The sequence below is a fragment of the Rhodnius prolixus genome, unplaced genomic scaffold, assembly GCF_049639745.1.
Source record: "Rhodnius prolixus isolate KJV_2025 unplaced genomic scaffold, Rpr scaffold_3, whole genome shotgun sequence".
Taxonomy (NCBI): domain Eukaryota; kingdom Metazoa; phylum Arthropoda; class Insecta; order Hemiptera; family Reduviidae; genus Rhodnius; species Rhodnius prolixus.
This window is the reverse complement of record NW_027411603.1, coordinates 21478070-21498662: the sequence shown is the minus strand read 5'-3', so window position 1 is coordinate 21498662 and position 20593 is coordinate 21478070. Positions and strand designations below refer to the sequence as shown.

The 20593-nt window shown below is 31.1% G+C and overlaps 4 protein-coding genes across 5 annotated transcripts in view; 2 read left to right on the top strand and 2 right to left on the bottom strand.

Moving 5' to 3' along the window:
• The window catches only part of Myo95E (Myosin 95E), a 189442-nt gene extending 174654 nt beyond the window's left edge, over window positions 1-14788 (bottom strand). The window contains exon 1 of the mRNA XM_074125260.1: window positions 14609-14788. The gene's annotated coding sequence lies outside the window, so the exon portion shown is untranslated. The remainder of the gene's footprint in view (window positions 1-14608) is intronic.
• Window positions 8896-20593, bottom strand: part of LOC141452809 (V-type proton ATPase 116 kDa subunit a 1-like) — a 29297-nt gene continuing 17599 nt past the window's right edge. The window contains exons 16-20 of the mRNA XM_074125247.1: window positions 19846-20043; window positions 19609-19753; window positions 17493-17667; window positions 17127-17269; window positions 8896-9466 (exon numbers count right to left, since the gene is read on the bottom strand). Coding sequence (XP_073981348.1) covers window positions 17179-17269; window positions 17493-17667; window positions 19609-19753; window positions 19846-20043 — 609 coding nt within the window. The 3' untranslated portion in view covers window positions 8896-9466; window positions 17127-17178. The remainder of the gene's footprint in view (window positions 9467-17126; window positions 17270-17492; window positions 17668-19608; window positions 19754-19845; window positions 20044-20593) is intronic.
• LOC141452812 (G-patch domain and KOW motifs-containing protein-like) lies at window positions 14976-16906 on the top strand. The gene has a single exon (XM_074125253.1). The coding sequence runs from the start codon at window positions 15291-15293 to the stop codon at window positions 16692-16694; it is 1404 nt and encodes a 467-aa protein (XP_073981354.1). The 5' UTR covers window positions 14976-15290; the 3' UTR covers window positions 16695-16906.
• LOC141452814 (mitochondrial tRNA-specific 2-thiouridylase 1) lies at window positions 16611-20127 on the top strand. Of its 2 annotated transcripts, XM_074125257.1 has the most exons (2): window positions 16611-16750; window positions 18233-20127. In XM_074125257.1, exon 2 carries the CDS (start codon window positions 18301-18303, stop codon window positions 19330-19332), a length of 1032 nt encoding a protein of 343 aa, XP_073981358.1. In that variant the 5' UTR covers window positions 16611-16750; window positions 18233-18300; the 3' UTR covers window positions 19333-20127. The 2 variants fall into 2 exon arrangements, with proteins under 2 accessions (XP_073981358.1, XP_073981357.1); XM_074125256.1 differs by lacking the exon at window positions 16611-16750 and having other exon boundaries at window positions 18064-20127.

The window sequence follows — 20593 nt, the reverse complement described above, 5'->3', positions numbered from 1 at the left end:
ATATAATTATTTCATGTGGAAATTACGTACGTCTAATATTGGGAAAAAATTTCTTTTTCATGTAAAAACAGATATAATATTATTATTATTATTATTATACATGTTAATTATTATGAATTGCAATTATTAATGGCAACCAAATGGGCATTTTTAGGCTTTTTAACGTATTGTTACAATAAGGAATAGGCTTAAATAAAGGAGATTTTAAATGCTTAAAATAGGCCCAATAGGTTAATGCTTAACATAGGGCAGGACTAATTCCATTTATTTAATTTTCGTGTGATTTAGGCTGAAAAAAAATACAAATTTTCCGATTAGCTACAGAGAAAGTAATTTGAAAAAAATATAAATTAAGGAAAATATAACGTATGGTAATTTGCACATAGAATTATTGTTCTGGGAATTTGAGCTGTGTTTTTAACACTCCCAGTAGTAAAATAAGATTTGAACACAGAAGGATCATACTTCAAATCATAACTTTAATCATTATAGGATTATGGAAGAAATAGTTCCCTTTTTTAGTCAAAATTTGTCACTATAGTGAATCCAAAAGCAAATAATTGAGGCTTTTATCAAGAATGAAAAAGTTTAACAGTTTATCAGAAGAAAAAAAGTAAAAAAGTCAGAAATTAAATCAAGTAACAAAAAATTTTTGTTTAATCTAAAATATTTCATTCTAATCGAACGAAAATTTACATTAATTAAATGGCTTTCTTCAACCAGAGTTGTCAGATCATTAAAAGGTATTTTTGACGGCTCATTTCGCCTAAATGGCAACCCTGGCAGTGCTTCTAGAAGAGAGAATATAAATTTTGAATAGTATCAACAAAATATTCCCCTTCATGTTTTTTAAAAAACATACCTATTACATTCACCTTTCTTCACAACTTCTGTATCTAAAAATGTTTCAAATGGGGAATGAAACCGATTTATAAAATTTAGTGGAAGACTTACAAATTTTCTTCTTTGATTAATTAATCCAGGTGGCTGGATTAAATTCTCCGTAAACGTCAGTTTGAATACTAGTTTTTATCTTAAAGAAGACTATACTTGGCAATCTCAAAATAATTTGGTAACTGCAAATAGCACATTTCACACACCTAGAGAAGGTGAAGCTAATTATCTCTTCCCTGTTGATTACATCATTTAATCATTAATGCAACCCTTGTGTGCGTTCTGTAGTTAGTCTGCAATGCCCTTTGGCAAATAACTAACAGTTACCAGGGACATATCATGCCCAATTTGGACTAAATCTTTAGGACATGTAAATTACAAAGGAATTTTAATGCAAAATATAAAATATTTAAATGCTTTGCGCAACTGGAAGCAATGCCTCTTCTTCATGCGCATGCCCTGTATCAAGTCTGCAACAAATATTATACTTAAAAAAGAGGAAGAAGATTTAAAGATATTTCATTTATCTTCAATGTATTACTTACTTAGATAAAATATTTGAGATCTACTTATTGACGTTCACTGAAGGGGCAACCTTTAGTAGATATAGGAACCGTTATAAATCCTCATATTTAAAGATTTCCAAATAGTAAATCTCTACAGACAAAACTGTAAGATAGTACTGTCTACAAAAACGAAAGCAATAAATTTCATGGCTTCCTGGGCGGGGAAATTTTTTCCCCCCGTTTTTGCAAGAACTGATATAATAAACAATGATAAAACTAAATTTAAAACTATATAAAATATAGTTATGATAAAACTAAACTTTTAAATAACTATAATTTTATTATTCTACGATAGATCGTCTCCTACACCTGACAAATATCAAGCCGCCGAGTTAAAATCGGCAGGTCAGTTCACAGCTCATTGTCTCAATATAATCCCAGCACATCTTTTTCCAGAAATCTTGCTTTTAACTATAATATAGCGATCTATCACTTACCAGGCCATGCTTTATAGCCAACGTCTTAGTGGAATAAACTTGCTACCGAGTTTAGCGTCTCAAGATACATGGTGGAAGCCAGCGCTGGACATCCCAGCAAGAACATATTCTCCACCACAGTCGATGTTCTTTACACCATTAGCACATATCATCAACACGCTGTCTCCAGAAGATGTATCTACGGTAGTTGCAGGTCGTTGTTGGACGGAGACTTAATGGTAAGACCTTCCTTCTCCAATATATAAAGACCCGGCCACCAACCATTTGCAAGAAGCATGGCTATCAACTTTAATGGAAAAGAGTTCGTATGATATATGTCGTGCAACACATTTGATTAGAGCAATGACGAATCCCAAGGAGGATCAGTTTTTTAACCAGAAAACTGTATACATTTTGGTATTAACAAAATAAATTTTCATCATGATTTTGTAGATTATAATGGTTGGCTTTTTTTTTCCTTTTTTTAAAATAAATATAAAGTTTAAATTTATTCATTAAAAAAATAATTTAAAAAAATAAAAACGTGGAAATAAATTCAAATGCTTTGATACCTTTAAGGAAAGATGATGCAAATTCAATTAAAAGTAGCACCATCAGAAGCCATTACTGTTTTTTCCAGGCCTACAGCGATAAAAATAAACGACTAAAGATGGTGGACTAAAGAAAGAAGAATATTTTAATTTCAGCAGGGCCAAACAAGAGTTTGAGTGAATAACTTGAAAGGGATACCAAAATATTAAAATAAAAACACACCAGTTTCATTTCTGTTTTACAGCTAGCTCTTTATGTGTAATTTACATCATTAACCTTACTTTGCTTACAAGAAATAAAGATGTGAGTTCTCTTAATCTATTCTTCTGATTGCTTCTCGGAAGCTCTTGCCTTCAAAGAGGGCCTACTGAATTATAAAAACTCTAAAACTGATATTTTTTTTAAACGTGACGAAATAACCTTTTCCATGCGAATTCGCTTTTTTATCTTTATTGTTTTAAGATCTTGAAAGAAATCTATCTAGTCGTAGGAATGAAGAGGGAAGAGAAAACAAGACATACCTTCTACCTAAAGCCAACGAAATAAGGTAAGAGCAATCAGGTCAAATCTTAACTTACCAACTCTAGCTCGCTTTTTTAATATTCAGCTTTTTCTTTTCCAATAACAAAGCTTGATTATACGTGCCACATACTCTACTCTCGCTCAAATCCATTTTTCCTATTAATCATATCAGTTAACGATTTGTCATATTATTATCATATTTAGATAATCAGATAATCATATTTTATTATTTTATCTCGAATATTGTAAATCTTATTACGTTCAACCTCATCACAAAGAAAGTCTCTGAAACTGTGGACTATTTTAGTAAACATGAAGATAGTTAAAAAAAAACATGCAAAATATTAGGAAGTAATTTTTCCTGACAGCCGCTTCTCGCTCTTCTTATCACTTACTTTGTCCAATCCCAAGACGAGCAAGTCCAAAATGTGCCAAAGGATGGATAGCACAGGATTGATTGAAACGAAAACAGTGGCCTTCCAGGCAAATGACGGCCTCAAGACTTAAGTAGCCATCCTGGTTTAATTACAGGCTTAGGAGGGCAGTAAACTTTCCAGAGTAATTTGCATACTTACCAGATAAAGGAGTAGGATGACCTTTTCTTGCAAGGGAAGGGATGTTTAGAGTCCGGGAAGAGGGTTATCCCAACAGCCCCCTCAACTTCCTAGACTTAGAAGCTTCTCTAAGAAGAGTGCGTAGTATACATGTGTTCGGACGGGATGTATCCACCGCTAATCCAGCAAATAGACAAGAGTAAGAAGACAAACATATAGCCAAATCTACATAGATGCGTTTAGAGAGTATTAAGAAGGACATTGCTAGCCTTTTGGCACTGACTAGCCATTTCTACAGGGATCTTAGCATTCCCTGCAAGTATCCCAGTCTAAAAACACGAGCAAAGTTTACTTTAACGATAAACATTAGCCAAGTAGTTGATGTGTACAAGTATTTGGGTTTAGCAAAACCCAAAGGCAAACTCTTTTGCGTCTAAAACAAACTTAATTGCATAAATATTCAACACTTTACTAACGCATAAATTATGAACAAACTCTGACACCTAAGGAAATCATAATGCCGCAGATTAGATGAATTTGGCTATTTATAGCCTTTATAATTTACGAAGGTATAATCTTGCTTCCTCCTTACGCAGACGACATCACCTTCAATTGGCTACCAACCTTATCTCTCATCGTCAATCTTTTCTTCGGAGGCGTTTGATCATTTAAAGTATGTAGTGAACTTCACAGTTTATTTTTATATTTATTTTCAATCATCCACAATGCGAGAACAAACGAACTGAAATTTAAAAAAAGTGGTCTGTAGGGTTATAATAATAACCTGCAGCCCTAAAACAGTATCAATCTAAATAAGCAAAGTAAATTTAACCTTACTACACTATAACCTAGACATGTAGGTCATGTAGGACGACACGTAATTATAGAGAGCTGTTTTACTAGACCTTTAAAACTTTCAACGCTTTACATCGTATAAATGACCACATGTTGTGGATATGAAAATGAGAACGAATAGTGAATGAAAAAAAAAAAAAAAAGGCCTGACTGGCTTTTCTTTCCTGTTTGGGGTGCATGTATAAAATAGAAGTGAGGTACACCTCTTTCTCTTCCTGAGAGAGAGAGAAGCTTATGTGTATGCATGTGAACAAATGGGAGATAGGAGAGAAATGAAGTCATTGAAGAAGTAGAACTGGCATCTCTAAAGGGACCAAAAGGAGTGGAGCCCATTAATATTTCAGTAGCTACTCAGAAAAAAAGAACGTCCAAGTTTCCACACTAACCCACCAAGCGACAGAAGACCTGCAGAATAGTTAAATTTTAATTGCTATGTTGTGTTTGAAAAACCAGATAGCAGTAGTGTCATCAAATTTATTACAATGTAATGTACTGTTTTCTTTATGTCTGTAACAAAAGCATTGTTTCAGGTAAAATAAGAAATTTAGAAGCAATTTAATGGCAAATTAATTAGATATTCTTTTATTTAAAAATTATATTTTTTAATGTAAATATTTCTTGCAGATACAGACATCTGGTTCAATTATTTGAAGCATCTCTTATAAATCTTAAATAAAAACTTTAAAAATGGAAATTTGCCAGTTTATTATCAGATTTTCAGAAATATAAAATATATAAGTGTTGCTAAGAAATATATTAAAGAACTGCGTGAAACAGGCTGTACATTTAAAGACGAATTGTCAAATATAACTGAATATCAAAAGTAAACTGGTGCTTAAGTCGATCCTATTGAACAAAGAAAATGGAAGCTCTACTTCTTTTACTTAACAACTGTTTTAACAAATTGTGCAATTCCGGATAACCACTCAAACCAAAATCTTAACTCCAATACTCTTTCTATTTAATATTCTAACTGTAGCACACAGGCCACCAAAAAATGAAAAAACCATTCAGTAGTATGGTTATTGGTAAAGGAATTTTGACGAAATACAAGATGAAGTAGTTCATTTATCTTTCCTCTTTTTTAAACTCACAATCAGCAACTAAATGTTTGGTAAGAAATTCTAAAATGAAAACATTTGTTATCTGTAATAGTAATAATTGCAATAAGTTAATGTGATAAGTAATTTGTAATAGTTGCAATAAATTTTAAATGGTTCAGTTCCAGATAATTTAACAAAGGCATGTATAATTGCAACGAATTATGCAACTTTGCTAGCCAACATTCGCATGTTATTTTTCACAATTCACATGTAACTAATTATTGATTAATGTAAAAAAAAAAAACATTCATAGAAAGATGGCGGTTGTTTTTATTTAAATTTGTTATATCACTCAAAGCAGAGAAGACTTTTATTTCTCGTTTTATACCTTTAAATGTTTCTGGACTTACACAACTTTAACTTTAAATTGCCTCTACATTAAATAGCGATCAATGGAAGAAATTTTCAATAGCTGTGATGAAAGTGAACTGTCTACGTTTTGTGGTGATAGAATAAAATCATCACTAATGAGAACAAATTAGGTTCTCAGCAAAAGTGAAAACAACTGATCTAGGTGCTCTCATACACCAGGTCTCTTCAAGTTGGGAAGTGATGCATCTTCTATCTATGGGAGAAACAGATCAACATCTGATTATAGTTGAAAGAAGAACTGCTGTCATTCATTAACAGTTGTGAATAGAGCGAATAAATCGATTTAATTAAATAACGGATATATTTAATTTAAATAGGGTTCAAATAAATATAGACAGGGATTATAAAAAGAAGATCAAAACCAGGATTAATAAGGAAAAGTATTCAACAACTATTGTATTATCAGCAAGTTATAGAATAGTAATGTAACTGAAAACAAAATAAAAAATATTTACGTGAAAAATGGTGATGGAATGAATTCTTCGGACTTTAACGTAAAGAGGTAGGCCATGAAGAGCCTGTAAGAATGGGAGAGATTCAGAATTGAAGAAGGGATAGGTCCATCGGAAAATGTTTAAAATACCGATAAAACAAGTAATTAACTCTGGTTTAATGGTGAATTCAAATGATACTGAAGACAATGGGCCAACAAAAAAATTTTGTTTATTGGAAACATTTACCTCTTAGGCTCTACAAGAGAGAGGAAATCAGTAACTTTTTAATAAAGATAAATAATTATGATTCCAATTGTTTTACTTTTTAAAAATCCGGTCAAGTCTTGAAGAAAATAATAAAAATAAAAAAAGATTTGACAGACAAGACAGTCAGATTAATTTAAAATTACACAGCTTGAAAAAGCTGGGTTTGCAATTAAGCAAACAGTCCACGCTGTCAGGTTCAGATTGGCTAAATTTGTATATAAACTGTACTCAAGTTAAGAGTGGAATATTATTTCGTTTATTTCTTGGAGCATTTGCTTAACAAAAACTCCACTCACTTTCCTTGTTAAATTTAGCAAATATATTGCTTTTTTATTATTATTCAAGTTATACAATCAGGAAATAGAACAATGTAGTGCTTCCTTTGTAACTAAATATATTTTTATATTACAGTGATTCCAGAGTTCTCTTAAATAAAATTCTAAAAATGTATGTCCTATTTGGATGGACAGAATTATTCACACAGGTGGTCTATCAGCCTGTAGGTACCAGCGGAATATACTCGTACCGACATTACTGATATTCCTGTTTCTAACTCTTATAAAACAACTCTCCAAGGTAATAAAAATGCGTAGTGTTTATATTAAATTCAATATCACAGCCACACATTTTTATGATATAGTAATAAATTTTAAAACTGAAGGGTATAGTTTGTTTACTTAATGATGGAGCTTGATCATCGGCGAGGAATAAAACAAAATAAAACCTCTTTGATCACGTTATTTTTATTTTTAATTGGAATTGGAAAATTTGAAAGACATATAGTATACATAAGTAAATAAATTATTTTTAGAGCGGCACAAAGGATTTCCTCATTTTCTTTTGAATACTTCAAAATGGACGTTGAAAGATCATAAGAAGTTTTTACACTGTTCTCTTTAAAAGATAATACTGACTTGTTATCAGTTACCAATCATATGACTCTGCGGTCCTAGACCAGAAGATCCTAAAAAAAAAAAACAGAAATGCCGACCGCAGTTCATCCGAGAATCCACCAACTTAGTTGCACTTTTAATCTTTAAATGGCGTAATAATGATCTAAAAGTGAAGAATCTATGGTGCTGGAATCGATCAAACCACTTTCGGGCTAACCTCATATCAGAGTCATCCCACAATAAGCACCTACTTAGCGAGTAGACTCCGAAACTAAAGAACTCTGTTCGAGTCTTCTTGACATTTCATACTTCAGGTCTTTTGTACCAATCATATGACTTAATATGTGGACTACATTTTCTCATAAATTATCTTCTAAGCGTCAATACTGTTCAAGAAAAATTCTGAACTAGAAAGACCAGATTTGTGCATTAATGCGATGTCTCAAATTCGGTTATTTAAGTGTGAAGTTCACATCTATACTTATCCTTATGTTTCATGTAAAAGCAGTAAAGTAATTGCCTATTTTTTCAGGCGAGGCTTCAACGTCCAACTACCAAAAAGCAGTAAAAAAGATAAAGAAGATAAAGCTATCAGCTTATAAAGAACAGGATAAGGAAGGATGAAAAAGAACAGACGAATGAAGTTAACTAAGCGGAAATTGGCAGGGCATGTGATGAAAGCAAATAAGTGATAGTTGCGGGTTGGTATTCCATCAGGAAAAATCGCAAACTGGTCAGAAGCAAAGATGGAGTGTAGCAAACTGAGGATAGTTACGAGAAATAGTTCTCTATATTTGCTTATTTCATTGGTGTTTTTATTTTGTTATTTTATTTACTATTATATTTCTAAAGTATGGTGTTGAGATTTCGACTTCACTTATCATTCCTTCCCCGCACTATTCTTGCTGACTTTTCTCGGGACTAAACTTATTAATACCTCTGAAGATGGAAGAAGAGTCCGAAACAAATCTGGGATACAATAAACATGCGTGCTACGATTGATAAAATCAAAGATATATATCCTTACCTTTTATTATTCTTCAATGGCAACTGATATTCTTTTACGTTACCAAGGTGCTCTTTACAGCCTAATAAATCTCCCTGGATGTTCGTACTTGTCTTCACATTTCCTTTCTTTCACAGATGAATGATAGCAACAAATATCTTACCTTTGCGAATTATTTTTACTATAGCCTTAAAAAAGGGTATGTTACATTGGTCGAATTAAAGGAATCGATATAGAAGCCTAATTAAAAATATTTAGTAATGGATTAACTCGCCAGGGATACGAGTAATGCGTTTTAAGTATTATTACTTTATAATAAATTAGGAAAGAAATAAACACCTGATTCCTATTATAGATAGGTCAACATTTTATTTTAATGTATTGATTGTGGTTATATAACCATAATAACTATATGTGGTAGATTAAGAAAGTTTTTAAGTCTACCAAAAATACAATAAAAGTAAGTTTAAGATGGTTGTAATAAAAAAATAAACTATCTTGAGAGACTAAGAAAAAAGATTTAACAAAAAAAAAAATCAATGCTGAAGAAGAAATAAGAGGATCCCCACCATTTGGAGATTTTTCAAACTGTCTCGTGCTACAGAGAAACACTGTATTTCTTGTAAATTTGTAGAACCAGCTCAGCACTTCTATAAACCAAATAATGCTCTTTCAGACTTTGTTTTCCTTTATTTATCGAAAGTCATTTATGTAATCGGGACCTTCCAGTATTTTCGTACTGGAATCAGATTCGTTAATTTTTGGAGAGATTGTACGGTCATTGTTTGTCTATATTTTATTGTTTGGCTGCATTCAAATTTAAAAAATACTATTTACATTCAATGCGCAAAAAGTGATAAATATTTTCATCTCAAAATACCTAAATTTTATTATGAATCCATCATGAGCAGACATTCCAATCTGTCCTTTCCGATTAACTTTTAATTCGCATCTTGTCTTACTTCTTTCTTAGGAAAATATTGTTTTTATCTTGTACTTCGTTTTAAACACCCAATTGCTTCCGTTAGGTCACTGACAACAAATATTAAAACATTGTATCCCAAGCTACTCTTTTGAAAAGAATTTGATATTCCGGACCATCATTTACGAGTGATTGGAATCATAAATTCCAAGAAGCTCAGATATATTTTACTACGCAGAAAGCAATTTCAGTTTTTAAAATTACGAATATTCATAAAATATCATATGTGTAGTAAGGTTCTCCAAAAAACATTAAATCTGTTTAATCTAACTTTTTTAAAAACAGTTAACAACAGTTGAAAACTAAAATTGAATTCAGGGGAGAAAAAAATATTAAACAATTAACACTTCTGTATCAGAGAACCGTGTACACAAACTGAAATGTCAAACTGAAACTGACTTCTTTAACATTTTGTTAGAATATCCTTTTCTATAAAACATTAAAAAGAACGCTTAATCTCAGATTTTTGACATTGACAAAAAAAAAAAAAAAAACTATTTGGCAACTAGCCAAGAGAAAAAGCGTTCTTATGAAATCAATGCTGGGAAAATTTACAGAGCAATCTGAAGTCTCATTGTCTTTCATGGCACAAAATATTAGATTATACCTACACTTCACATTTGTCTGCAGATTGAACTGTACGAATATAGTAGCTACAAATTTCTTTTGTTATTAATAAAAATATTAAAAATTCTGTATGAACCCCTACAGAAAATATGTTTTTATTTATAAACTGTGTACACTCTCGGTAATTGCTTTAGTTAACTTTAATAAACTCATATAACAATTTCATATCGACACAGGTTATCTAAAGGATGAAAAACTGACTGAAAAACACAAAATGCACCCCAAAAATGAGATATGAAATTGTTACGATTAATTGAATCAAAAACTCCTACTCTTATTCAATTGCAAAGCTACTAACTCATCTTCAAGCTGCGCACGTTGAAAATAAAAATTATGAATGTCCGCATGTTTAACACGTTTAAAAATTCAAACAAATTTCAATAAAAAAAAAAAAAAAAATTGGATACCGATTTAAAAAGTTGCCGACATATATGTACCTCCTCCTGTTCGAGAGAAATTAAAAAAAAAAATTATCGAATTGAAGTTGTAGACCAACCTGAGCATAATAAGTTTTAAAAACTGATGGAGCCCTTTCAGAAAAAATTTAAAAAACAAAAAATTATAATAATAATTCCAGATGTAGGATAATATCGCTTATTGTAGTCAAGATACCAAGATGCGATCCCAAACTATACAGGGTGTTCAGCATAAGACTACGGTAACTTCGGGAGGCGATTCTGGGCATCATTTGCAACAAAAAATTCCATATAAACTATGGCTCGATTCGGCTCCGTTTTATAGATATTTTTAATTTTATGTTTTTTCAAGATGTTACTACTTTTTAGCAAAAAGCTGTCTATATTTCTCAAACTATTAAAGCTACAGCTATTTTAATAAGCTCATTAGAAAGAAGGTTAAATTTCCTTTTAAATAAGCTAATTTGTATTCCAAAATAATAATATTAAGTATTTTACTTTGTGGCCCAAACATAAGAAATAGCAAGTTTCTAATTTTTTCCAAAAACTTTGACTTCATTTTTCTCAAAAACATTTTATATGAAAAATCCGTGCACTATTCAGGAAAAACATCTACATACGATCACCTTTCGAACGGTATGCAATAATTGGGGTTATGTTAAAAATTGATGCAGAAATCTGTGATCAATTGCAAAAAAGTGGGCCTCAAAACAGTGTCGGCATTATGAAAGGAACTTACTTATCGCTGTAATCGCCAAGTTAAGAACTGATATGTTTTATCCTAATACGGCTTATAAAAACAAATAAATACAAGAAGAAGAAAAGATAGTTTAAAGTCTGCATTTTCATTAGATATTTAGTTGTCATTTTGCTATCATTATGCCAGCGTATTCGAATATTGAATATCGCGACATGTTATACATCTACGGTTTCGTAGATCGGAATAGTGGAGAAGCTAGGCGGGAGTGTTCTAGATGTTTTCCTGATAGGGTGTTCCGAACGCTAAGACGATCGTGGAGGTGTACTGGCGGTTCGGTGAAGTATTCCATCCACTATTATTTAATTTGGGGATCAGAGCGAGTAATAAGTTCTTGGCTTATTCATTAGTTCTCCACAATCTCCTGTGTTCTGCTTATTCATTAGCACTTCACAACCTGTTAATTCCAAAAGTTTATTGAGTAGTTCAAAATGATGATTTATTCACATTATTTAGTATATTTCTTTAATTAACCAAAGAATAACACACAGATCTAAACTCGTTAAACGAAAATCCTTTCTTTCGAAATTGGTACCTAACACTCATTTAACATCATATTCATTTTTCTTCTTTTTATTTTATTTTATTATTTGTAATGTAAATTTTATATTTTTTAATATAGTTCTTAAATTAATTATTATTAAATTACACGTTTGCAAAAAATCGTACTGGATTTGATGATGATTCTGATCAGTTATATTCTTATGGTAGGTGAATTCCTTTCATAATGCCGACGCTGTTTTGAGGCCTACTTTTTTGCAATTAATCACAGATTTCTGCGTCAATTTTTAACATAACCCCAATTATTGTATACAGTTCGAAAGGTGATTGTATGTAGATGTTTTTCCTGAATAGTGCACGGTTTTTTCATATAAAATGTTTTTGAGAAAAATGAAGTCAAAGTTTTTGGAAAAAATTAGGAACTTGCTATTTCTTATGTTTGGGCCACAAAGTAAAATACTTAATATTATTATTTTGGAATACAAATTAGCTTATTTAAAAGGAAATTTAATCTTCTTTCTAATGAGCTTATTAAAATAGCTGTAGCTTTAATAGTTTGAGAAATATAGACAACTTTTTGCTAAAAAGTAGTAACACCTTGAAAAAACATAAAATTAAAAATATCTATAAAACGGAGCCGAATCGAGCCATAGTTTATATAGAATTTTTTGTTGCAAATGATGCCCAGAATCGCCTCCCGAAGTTACCGTAGTCTTATGCTGAACACCCTGTATAGTTACAACTTCCAGAATTTTATTTTTTTAAATATTTTGTTAAAACACACACAAATCATTGTCAACTAAAAACTTCTTTTTTTTTTTTGTACCCACAGAAATTAAAAAATTATATTTCAATTAAAAATTTGTCAAGTTCGCAATATTCAGTGATAATGATTTAGTGGTACTAGTAATAAGTAGAAATAGCCATCAAGAAGAATAAGGTTAATGCTTTGTTAATTGCACAGTATTTAGAATTTGTTTACTGATCTTTGAGTGGCTTAGTTTGGTATAATTTAAATTATTTAATATGGTCTAAAAGTTTTCTTTTAATTGGCACATCTTAATTGAATACATATTTTCCTTTCATTTTTTTTTCTTATCTATCAGTTACGCCTATTTTGAATTACTTAACCCTTTAAAGTAACCCTAATTTATAGGGCTGCATTAGCCCAGTGTAAGAAACAATTTATTTTCAATTGAAATGAATAAATATTGGTAAAATTAATCCCGACCAGGATCACAATGAAAAAAAAAAAATCAGTTTTAAAAAATAGTCCAAAAAATTTAAAAATATCTGTCACTTCAAGAAATAGGCGTTGTATGTTTATAAATGTAATTTTGAATCCGTCATTTTCCTTGTTCGTTTTTTTTCTCTTTCAGACCCAAGTTGAATAAAAAGCGCGGAAAAGTGGGCCACATTAATCCAGGTTATTTAAGGTATCAAAAGAAAATATACATATATAATCACTGTCCTCCCAGTCACTCTTAATATCGTGGTGACAGTTCCTGCCCCTTTCAAGTATTTTTACATGTAACAATATATTCTTACATTACCGTGAAAATCCAGTTTTTATCTATCACGGAATGCCTCTGCTGACTTGAACACTGCAACATTTTACTTAACATTTGTAACAAATTCAACCTACCTAACATTTAACCTAATAAGGGAAAAAAATAAACAACAAATAAAAAAATAAAGTCTGCTTTACGTTTAGCAGAGGGAAATAGGGAAATATTGGGCTTGAAGTTGACAATCACCAAAGTATGTATCGTCTCCCTGTCAATCTTTGACACTGATCGTTAGAAACCAAGGAATCTCAAAATAATGGAAATAAATACATAAGTCTACTAAGTTCTCCTATGTATATCCAAATGTACAATATAATGCATTGCAACTTAGAAGGGAATATTTTCGAGAACGATTGTCGATAAAATCTTAAGTAACTTAGTATCATTATTTAGTAGAAGTAGCTTTGCAACAATATGCATGGCAGCTATTGGAGTCCGAAAAGTTTAATAATTAATAAATCAAATAATTTATATTAAAAATGTTAGGTTTGTAAAACTCATTGTTGTCCTTAACCAAACGATATGTGCTCAAAATTAAATATTAAGACTAGTCAAACGTTTGGTGGCAATTTAAAATTTTAACTTAGGAATTCAAGTTTGTTTCATTTTAAGCAGGAATAAGATATCGTATAAGACGTACACTTTTGGTTTCCTCTACATATATTATCAGATTTGCAATAAAAATTTATAGACGAAAAAAGTTAATTAAAGACGTAATTAAGGAAATAAATCAGTTCGTGGACCTTAAGAGCTACCGACCAAGGAAGAGGACAAAGAAAAGGAAAATGGTACAATATGGGTCATTGAACTTATGCTGCAATAGCGCGGGAATCAAAAGTATTATTAAATGTGTTTAATATTGTTTTTTTAATATAATTTATTTACTGTTGGTTTTTGTTTCTGTGATCATTTCAAATATCAACCTAAACCACATCGTTATTCTTAAATAACTTCGTAAATACAAATTTACTTTAGCCGTAGTAACATTGAATACTATTTTTGTTAAAAAACAAAAAAAAAACTACCATATATTTAAAAATCCTGAACAAAATTAAAGTCCTTCCATTCACTGAGAAGTCTATAAAAATTAATAAATAAACAGAAGCAAACAAAACTTTTTTTTTAACTAAAAATTAATAATAGATATAAGATAAATAGCAGTCAACAATACCTAACATAACACAAATTAATAACAGAAATTGATTAAGAACAATATTGTGATTAAAAGCATATGGCAAATTAAAATATCTAAAAGTTTAAATAAATACAGCATGTAACATAGAACAAAACATAAAAATGTTACAAAATACAACTCCAACTCACCTTACGGAAATCCTGGTATTTTAAAGTCCAGGATAAAAATTTGTATTTAGCGATAACCGAATCATTTGCGCTTAACACTGCACTTTATTTTCATATATGTAAATATTTATTAATAGGCCTAAGGCCCCATCACTGCATTATATTCACATTACTTAAATTTATTTACTCAGAACATTGTTTTTATTTTAGCTTAAGATTTACTAAATAAATTATACGAATGTGGGAGTACTAACAAATTACTATAAAGTATCATTTTTTACAGTCCCGTCAGTAAGGGCTACGGATTTTCGTTCAATTATATTTGTCATTTAAATAAAATCATACAACCACAGTATCTCACCAGTACCTCTCTAACCGCCACTCACGGTTCTATCCCAGCAACTGATACTCTCAAATACACCGTTCAGTGATACCACCGTGCAAACAAACAAAAAATATCCCTAACTTAATATTTTTTTTAAATAAGCTATCACAAAATTATTAGAAACTTAAGTATTTTAATTACAATTTTTTTGGCCATTATTGTGAATTAAAGCTGAGTACACTGATTATTGGTTGTGGCAATGGCAGCTATTGCTACTGCTTTGACACTATTGTATAATGTATACTTCAGACTGGTTACCCTTGAGCAACCTAAAGCGTTGAAATTGTATTTTGTACATTATTATTATCAAAGTGAAAAATGTGTGAGGAGCCAAAGAAAATATCTTTTGGATTTAGTAAGGTGAGCAAAAAAAGCAATTTAACTCTTCTCAAAAAAGTTACAGAAATAAAAAATGATATACAGTTCATTGAATGTTTAGAAGAAAAATCAATTAAATTAGTTGGTGGTGAAGAAAAAAAGCAAGAACTTCCTATAATTCCAATGCTTAATGGTAACTTACTAAAAGAAAGCATTATAGAAGTTATCAAATCAAGGGAACAAGAAAAAAGTGTTCAAAATTGTCAAAATAATACTTCAAAACAAAATTTCAATGAAGATAAGAAACCTTTATCTTTGGATGAACAAGCTGCAAATGAAATTTTAGAAGATTTAAATAAAAAGAATCAAAACAAAAAGGAAGAACATAATCGCACAGTATTGATAGCTTCTAAGGCAACAAAACAAGATAAAGAGTCTACACTTGAAGACTATGAAAACATGCCAATTGAAAATTTTGGCCTTGCTATGTTAAGAGGAATGGGATGGTGCCCACAAAAAGGTATTGGACTAAATGAGAGAGTAGTGACTCCAATAGCACCTGCTTTAAGACCGAAAGGCATGGGTTTAGGGGCAGATAAGGTTCCCAGTACTAAAAATATCACATGCAATGGCGAACTGCTTATTATGAAAAAAGGAGCAACTGTTAAAATTGTATCTGGTCCTTATAATAATTTATACGGTAAAATTGAGGGATTTGATGAACTGCCAGGAAGACTCATGATAAAAATTGCGGAAAGTGGTGTTATAGTGTCTTTAAATGAGATCATGGTTCAATTGGTGTCCTCTAGTGAATACAATAAAAATGTTGAAGTAAGTAGTCATCAACTTTTAAGAAAAGAAAGGCATAATCAACCTCAACACAGCCAGACATTTGAAAATCCAGGAGTGATAAAAAAAGGGATGAATTCACCATCGTTTAATGAAAGTGGGGATTCAGAAATGAATTTTACTACAAGGAAAGCAAGAAAAGATTCTAGAATGTCTTGTGAGGCTAGTGACATGGAAGAACAAGACTATAATAATAAAAAGAAGAAAAACGCAAAAAGGTATGATTCTGGTAGTAGTTCTTCTGATGAATTCGATTCCATTTATAAGAATGCAAGATCCCAAGATCTAGAAAAACATTCAAATTCTAGATACAGAGATCATTACAAAGAAAAAATATCTAGTCAAAAGCGTTGTCACAGATCCTCAGAAAAAACAAGGAAAAGCAAGAAATCAAGCAATCGAGACAAATACGAAGACCTCCCATCAGATTCTAGGAAAAAAGAATATCTTGATAGTAAGAGAAGAAGAAGGAAAACAAAACGTTCAGAAAGTCCCGATTCTAGCATCACGTCACATTCGTTAAAAAAAAAATACTCAAAACATTACAAGAGATGAATATCGTAACTGAACTGGTTGTGATGTACTTTTTGTGTACATAGAAACTTTTACAGGTAAATAGAACATTCTAAGTAGTAATTTGTTTTCTAAGAACCTTTCCAAATTAATTTATTCAAATATCGCAAATGAATTACGTTACGGTAACGTTCATCAATGCACTTCAGAAAGAATATGTAAATGCAATAAAATGTTTTTATTTAAAAAATTAATGAATTGAAAAATTATTATTTAAATCCTTTATGTTATAAACTTGGAATAATAACCTTATAGATTTATATAATTGTTTGATTTTTCTCATCCTGAAACGTAAAGAAATTTTAGAATAATGTTACAGAATTATATAATAGTTTGATTTTTCCCATCCTGTAACGCAAAGAAAGCAAGTTTTAAATTTATTTACGGACTATCATAATTTCAAGATATACAAACCTATGAATCAAAAGTAGAGATCAGTTAAAAAAAATATCAAAGAATCATTTTCTTAAAAATGTACTGTCCGTTGAATGCTTTTAAACGAAAAAGCAGAGTAAGCGTATCCAGCTCCTTTATAGAATTTACTCTGGAATTCCATCCTATAACAAATGTGTTATAATAAAAAAATACTACATACTTTTTTGTATTCGGTTAAATGTAGATGAATTATTAATTCCTTTTCACAAACACTTGTTATATTACAGTTAACTATAAATTTGTGTACTTGTTATATTACAGTTAACTATAAATTTGTGTACTTGTTATATTACAGTTAACTATAAATTTGTGTACTTATAGAAATAAATAAGGATTAATAACTACCAGTGTAAACGGAGAGCGTGAAGAAAAGCGGACAAACCTTCCATGATTACAAGAATAGCCACACTAAGGCCAGCCCAAATAATGAATACCACATAGCATACTGGAAATGCATAATTTCCTAGGCCAGGTTGCATACCAGATAAGAATACTCTATCCCATAGAACTTCAGACAATTCTACAAAAAAAAATAAAATAAAATGTTGCATAACTTTTTTGGATAAAGAGTTTTCTATCTTTACTATAATTGTAGTATTGCCAGTAAAAATTGGTTTGCCAGTAGATAGCAGAATAGTTTCTGTTGTTACTTGCTAGAATGTATGGTATGATTACTAGATTGCCTCTTTTATTACAATTAATTTGATCTGATTCTTGACAGGAATTGAGATGAAGTAACAACGGTTCCTTTATTATTAATGGTTTAGAAATAGTTCGTCTACCTCACTAATTTTGAAAATGACTTCTTCGGGCAATTGTTTACATACTTCGGAATTGGACCAATGATTTTGAATATTTCACTGAATAATTTTTTCCCCATACTACACTAGCATTCAGAGCTAATGTATCATTAATATTTTATAAGCAATGTTTATAACCTTTCCCTTTCATAAACAACTTGTTATCCGCTTACATATGTGTTAAGAAACTTATCTAGTGGAATCTTTTAGTCCAATAAGCATTATTTTTATTTTATAGCATGAAAGCTTTGAAAAATATCAAAAAAATTGCTGTTGGTCTTTCAGGTGGAGTGGACAGTGCAGTAGCTGCGCTCACATTAAAGCGTAATGGATTTGAAATTGTTGGAGTTTTTATGAAAAATTGGGACTTACTAGACGAAACAGGTATTTGTAGCGTTGAGAAAGATTTAATAGATGCAGTGTACATTTGTGACAAATTAGGTATATCCTTTCATGAAGTAAACTTCGTCAAACATTATTGGAATGAAGTGTTTAGTGAACTTATTCAAGATTATGAAATGGGGTTAACTCCCAACCCAGACATTTTGTGTAACAAGAGAATTAAATTTAATCACTTTTTTGATTTTGCCATTAAACATTTGGGATGTGACGCCATAGCAACTGGACATTATGCTCAATCTTCCTACGGAGGAAACTTTGAAAAGTGTCCTGAATTAGGGGTGAAATTGTACAAAGCATTAGATCAAAATAAAGATCAGACTTTTTTTTTGAGCCAAATACCTCAGCATGCTCTTAAGAGAACTATATTCCCTCTTGGAGTTTTGACAAAAAATAAGGTAAAATCTATAGCATTCGAAAACAAATTAGAAAAGATTGCAAGTAAAAAAGAATCCATGGGAATGTGTTTCATTGGAAATCGTAACTTTAAACGTTTTATTGAAGATTATATCAAACCACAAAGAGGAAATTTGTTGGACGTGGATTCAGGTAAAGTTATAGGGACACATTTTGGTAAACACACTTGGACAATAGGTCAGCGATGTAATTTAGGAGGGTTGAAACAGCCATATTACATCGCGCAGAAATCAAGTAATCAAGATATTTGGGCAGCGATTGGCCATAATCATCCTACATTGTACACTAACAGTTTGACAACTGATAAACCGTATTGGATTTATCAAGAACCTTTTGAATTAAGCTCCAGTAGAATAATGGTATGTGACTTTAGATTTCAACATCGGGAACCACTAGTGAACTGTTCTGTTTTGAAACTATATAATGGTGGTTTACACATTGTTTTACAAAGTTACCTAAGAGCAGTAACGCCTGGACAGTATGCAGTGTTTTATAAGGGCCAAGAATGTCTAGGTAGTGCAAAGATATTAAGCCCTGGGCCATCTCAACGTAGTTGTGGTATTCGCTGAAATGTGTAACTAAAGTTACTTAGGAGTAAACGATAGAAAAGAAGCATTTAATAATGCAGTTTAAATTATCCAGATACAACCGCTTGTTATTATGAATCATTTATAATTTTTAAAAATCCGTCATTATCTTTGTCCTAATTAGACGGAAAAGTTGCCTGGAAAGAAATATTGCTAAATTATAAAGAAAAAGGTTTTATGAACATGAAATTAGGGAGAAACTACTTCTTATAGAAGGTGTTATGAGATGAAACTAAACGCTGGTGTAAATTATCTCACGTGAATGTGCTAAAGAAAGTGCCCACAGTCGCAGATATGACGCTGTATAGCTAACTGAACCGAGTACAAATTCTATAGTATGTATACATTGATGTATGAAATCAGAAAAAAATCCCTCTTCAGTTGATTCAGTAGTAGCTGGTACCTGTTAAAAAAGAATTGTGTCAGTCAGCTTTCACCGAATTAATTTTGAAATTTTTAAGAATGTTATGTAAGAATAATAATTGTGATAATTACTGGCATATGCATATATTCATGCAAAAACTTCTGAAGTTTCTTAACATGCTGAATATCTTTTTCAGCTGGTTGCACTACTACCTCTTCTTTAACAGCAGCTAACTTTTTTTTGTCCTTTGTGGACGTAAGTGGTTTTACAATTAACATCCAAGGGACACATATTAGTGCTACTACCAAAAATATCTTTTCTATAGTGTGCTAAAACAAGTAATACATCCTTTTATAAGTTTTGTTGGTAATATAAAATACATTTTTTCTAAAACAGTAAATTCATTTTTTTAACTTTTGTTTTATTAATAGGATTTGTAATAAGATTGACTACCTATTCCTAGGGAGAAATCTTTTTCTAGTTTAAGAACATGTCAGAATTTAAATGTTTATGTTTTTAATTCCTCGATTGGGATAAAAGGATAGGATTCTCCGAAGAGGCAATAAGGTGTTAGTTGAAAAGCTATCCAACCTAGAGTAGCTAGAGGGTTATAGATACCATTTACTATTGAACCTGAAGGTAGGCATACCAGTAGACTAACAGTTTTGTCTATTCACGAGTGTTCTTTAAATTTTTGTTGGATTCAACACTTTGGTGATTCGGTGAAGCTGCAATTGATTAAGTATTGATGTGCTAATGTAGCACAACCACTTAAGACCCAGGTCTTGTAGCTAGCTAATGCATCCGAAATCTGCTAAAATTAAGCAGTGCTACATCGGACATTCTAAGAGCCTCTTGCCTACCGACAGTTAGTGTGGT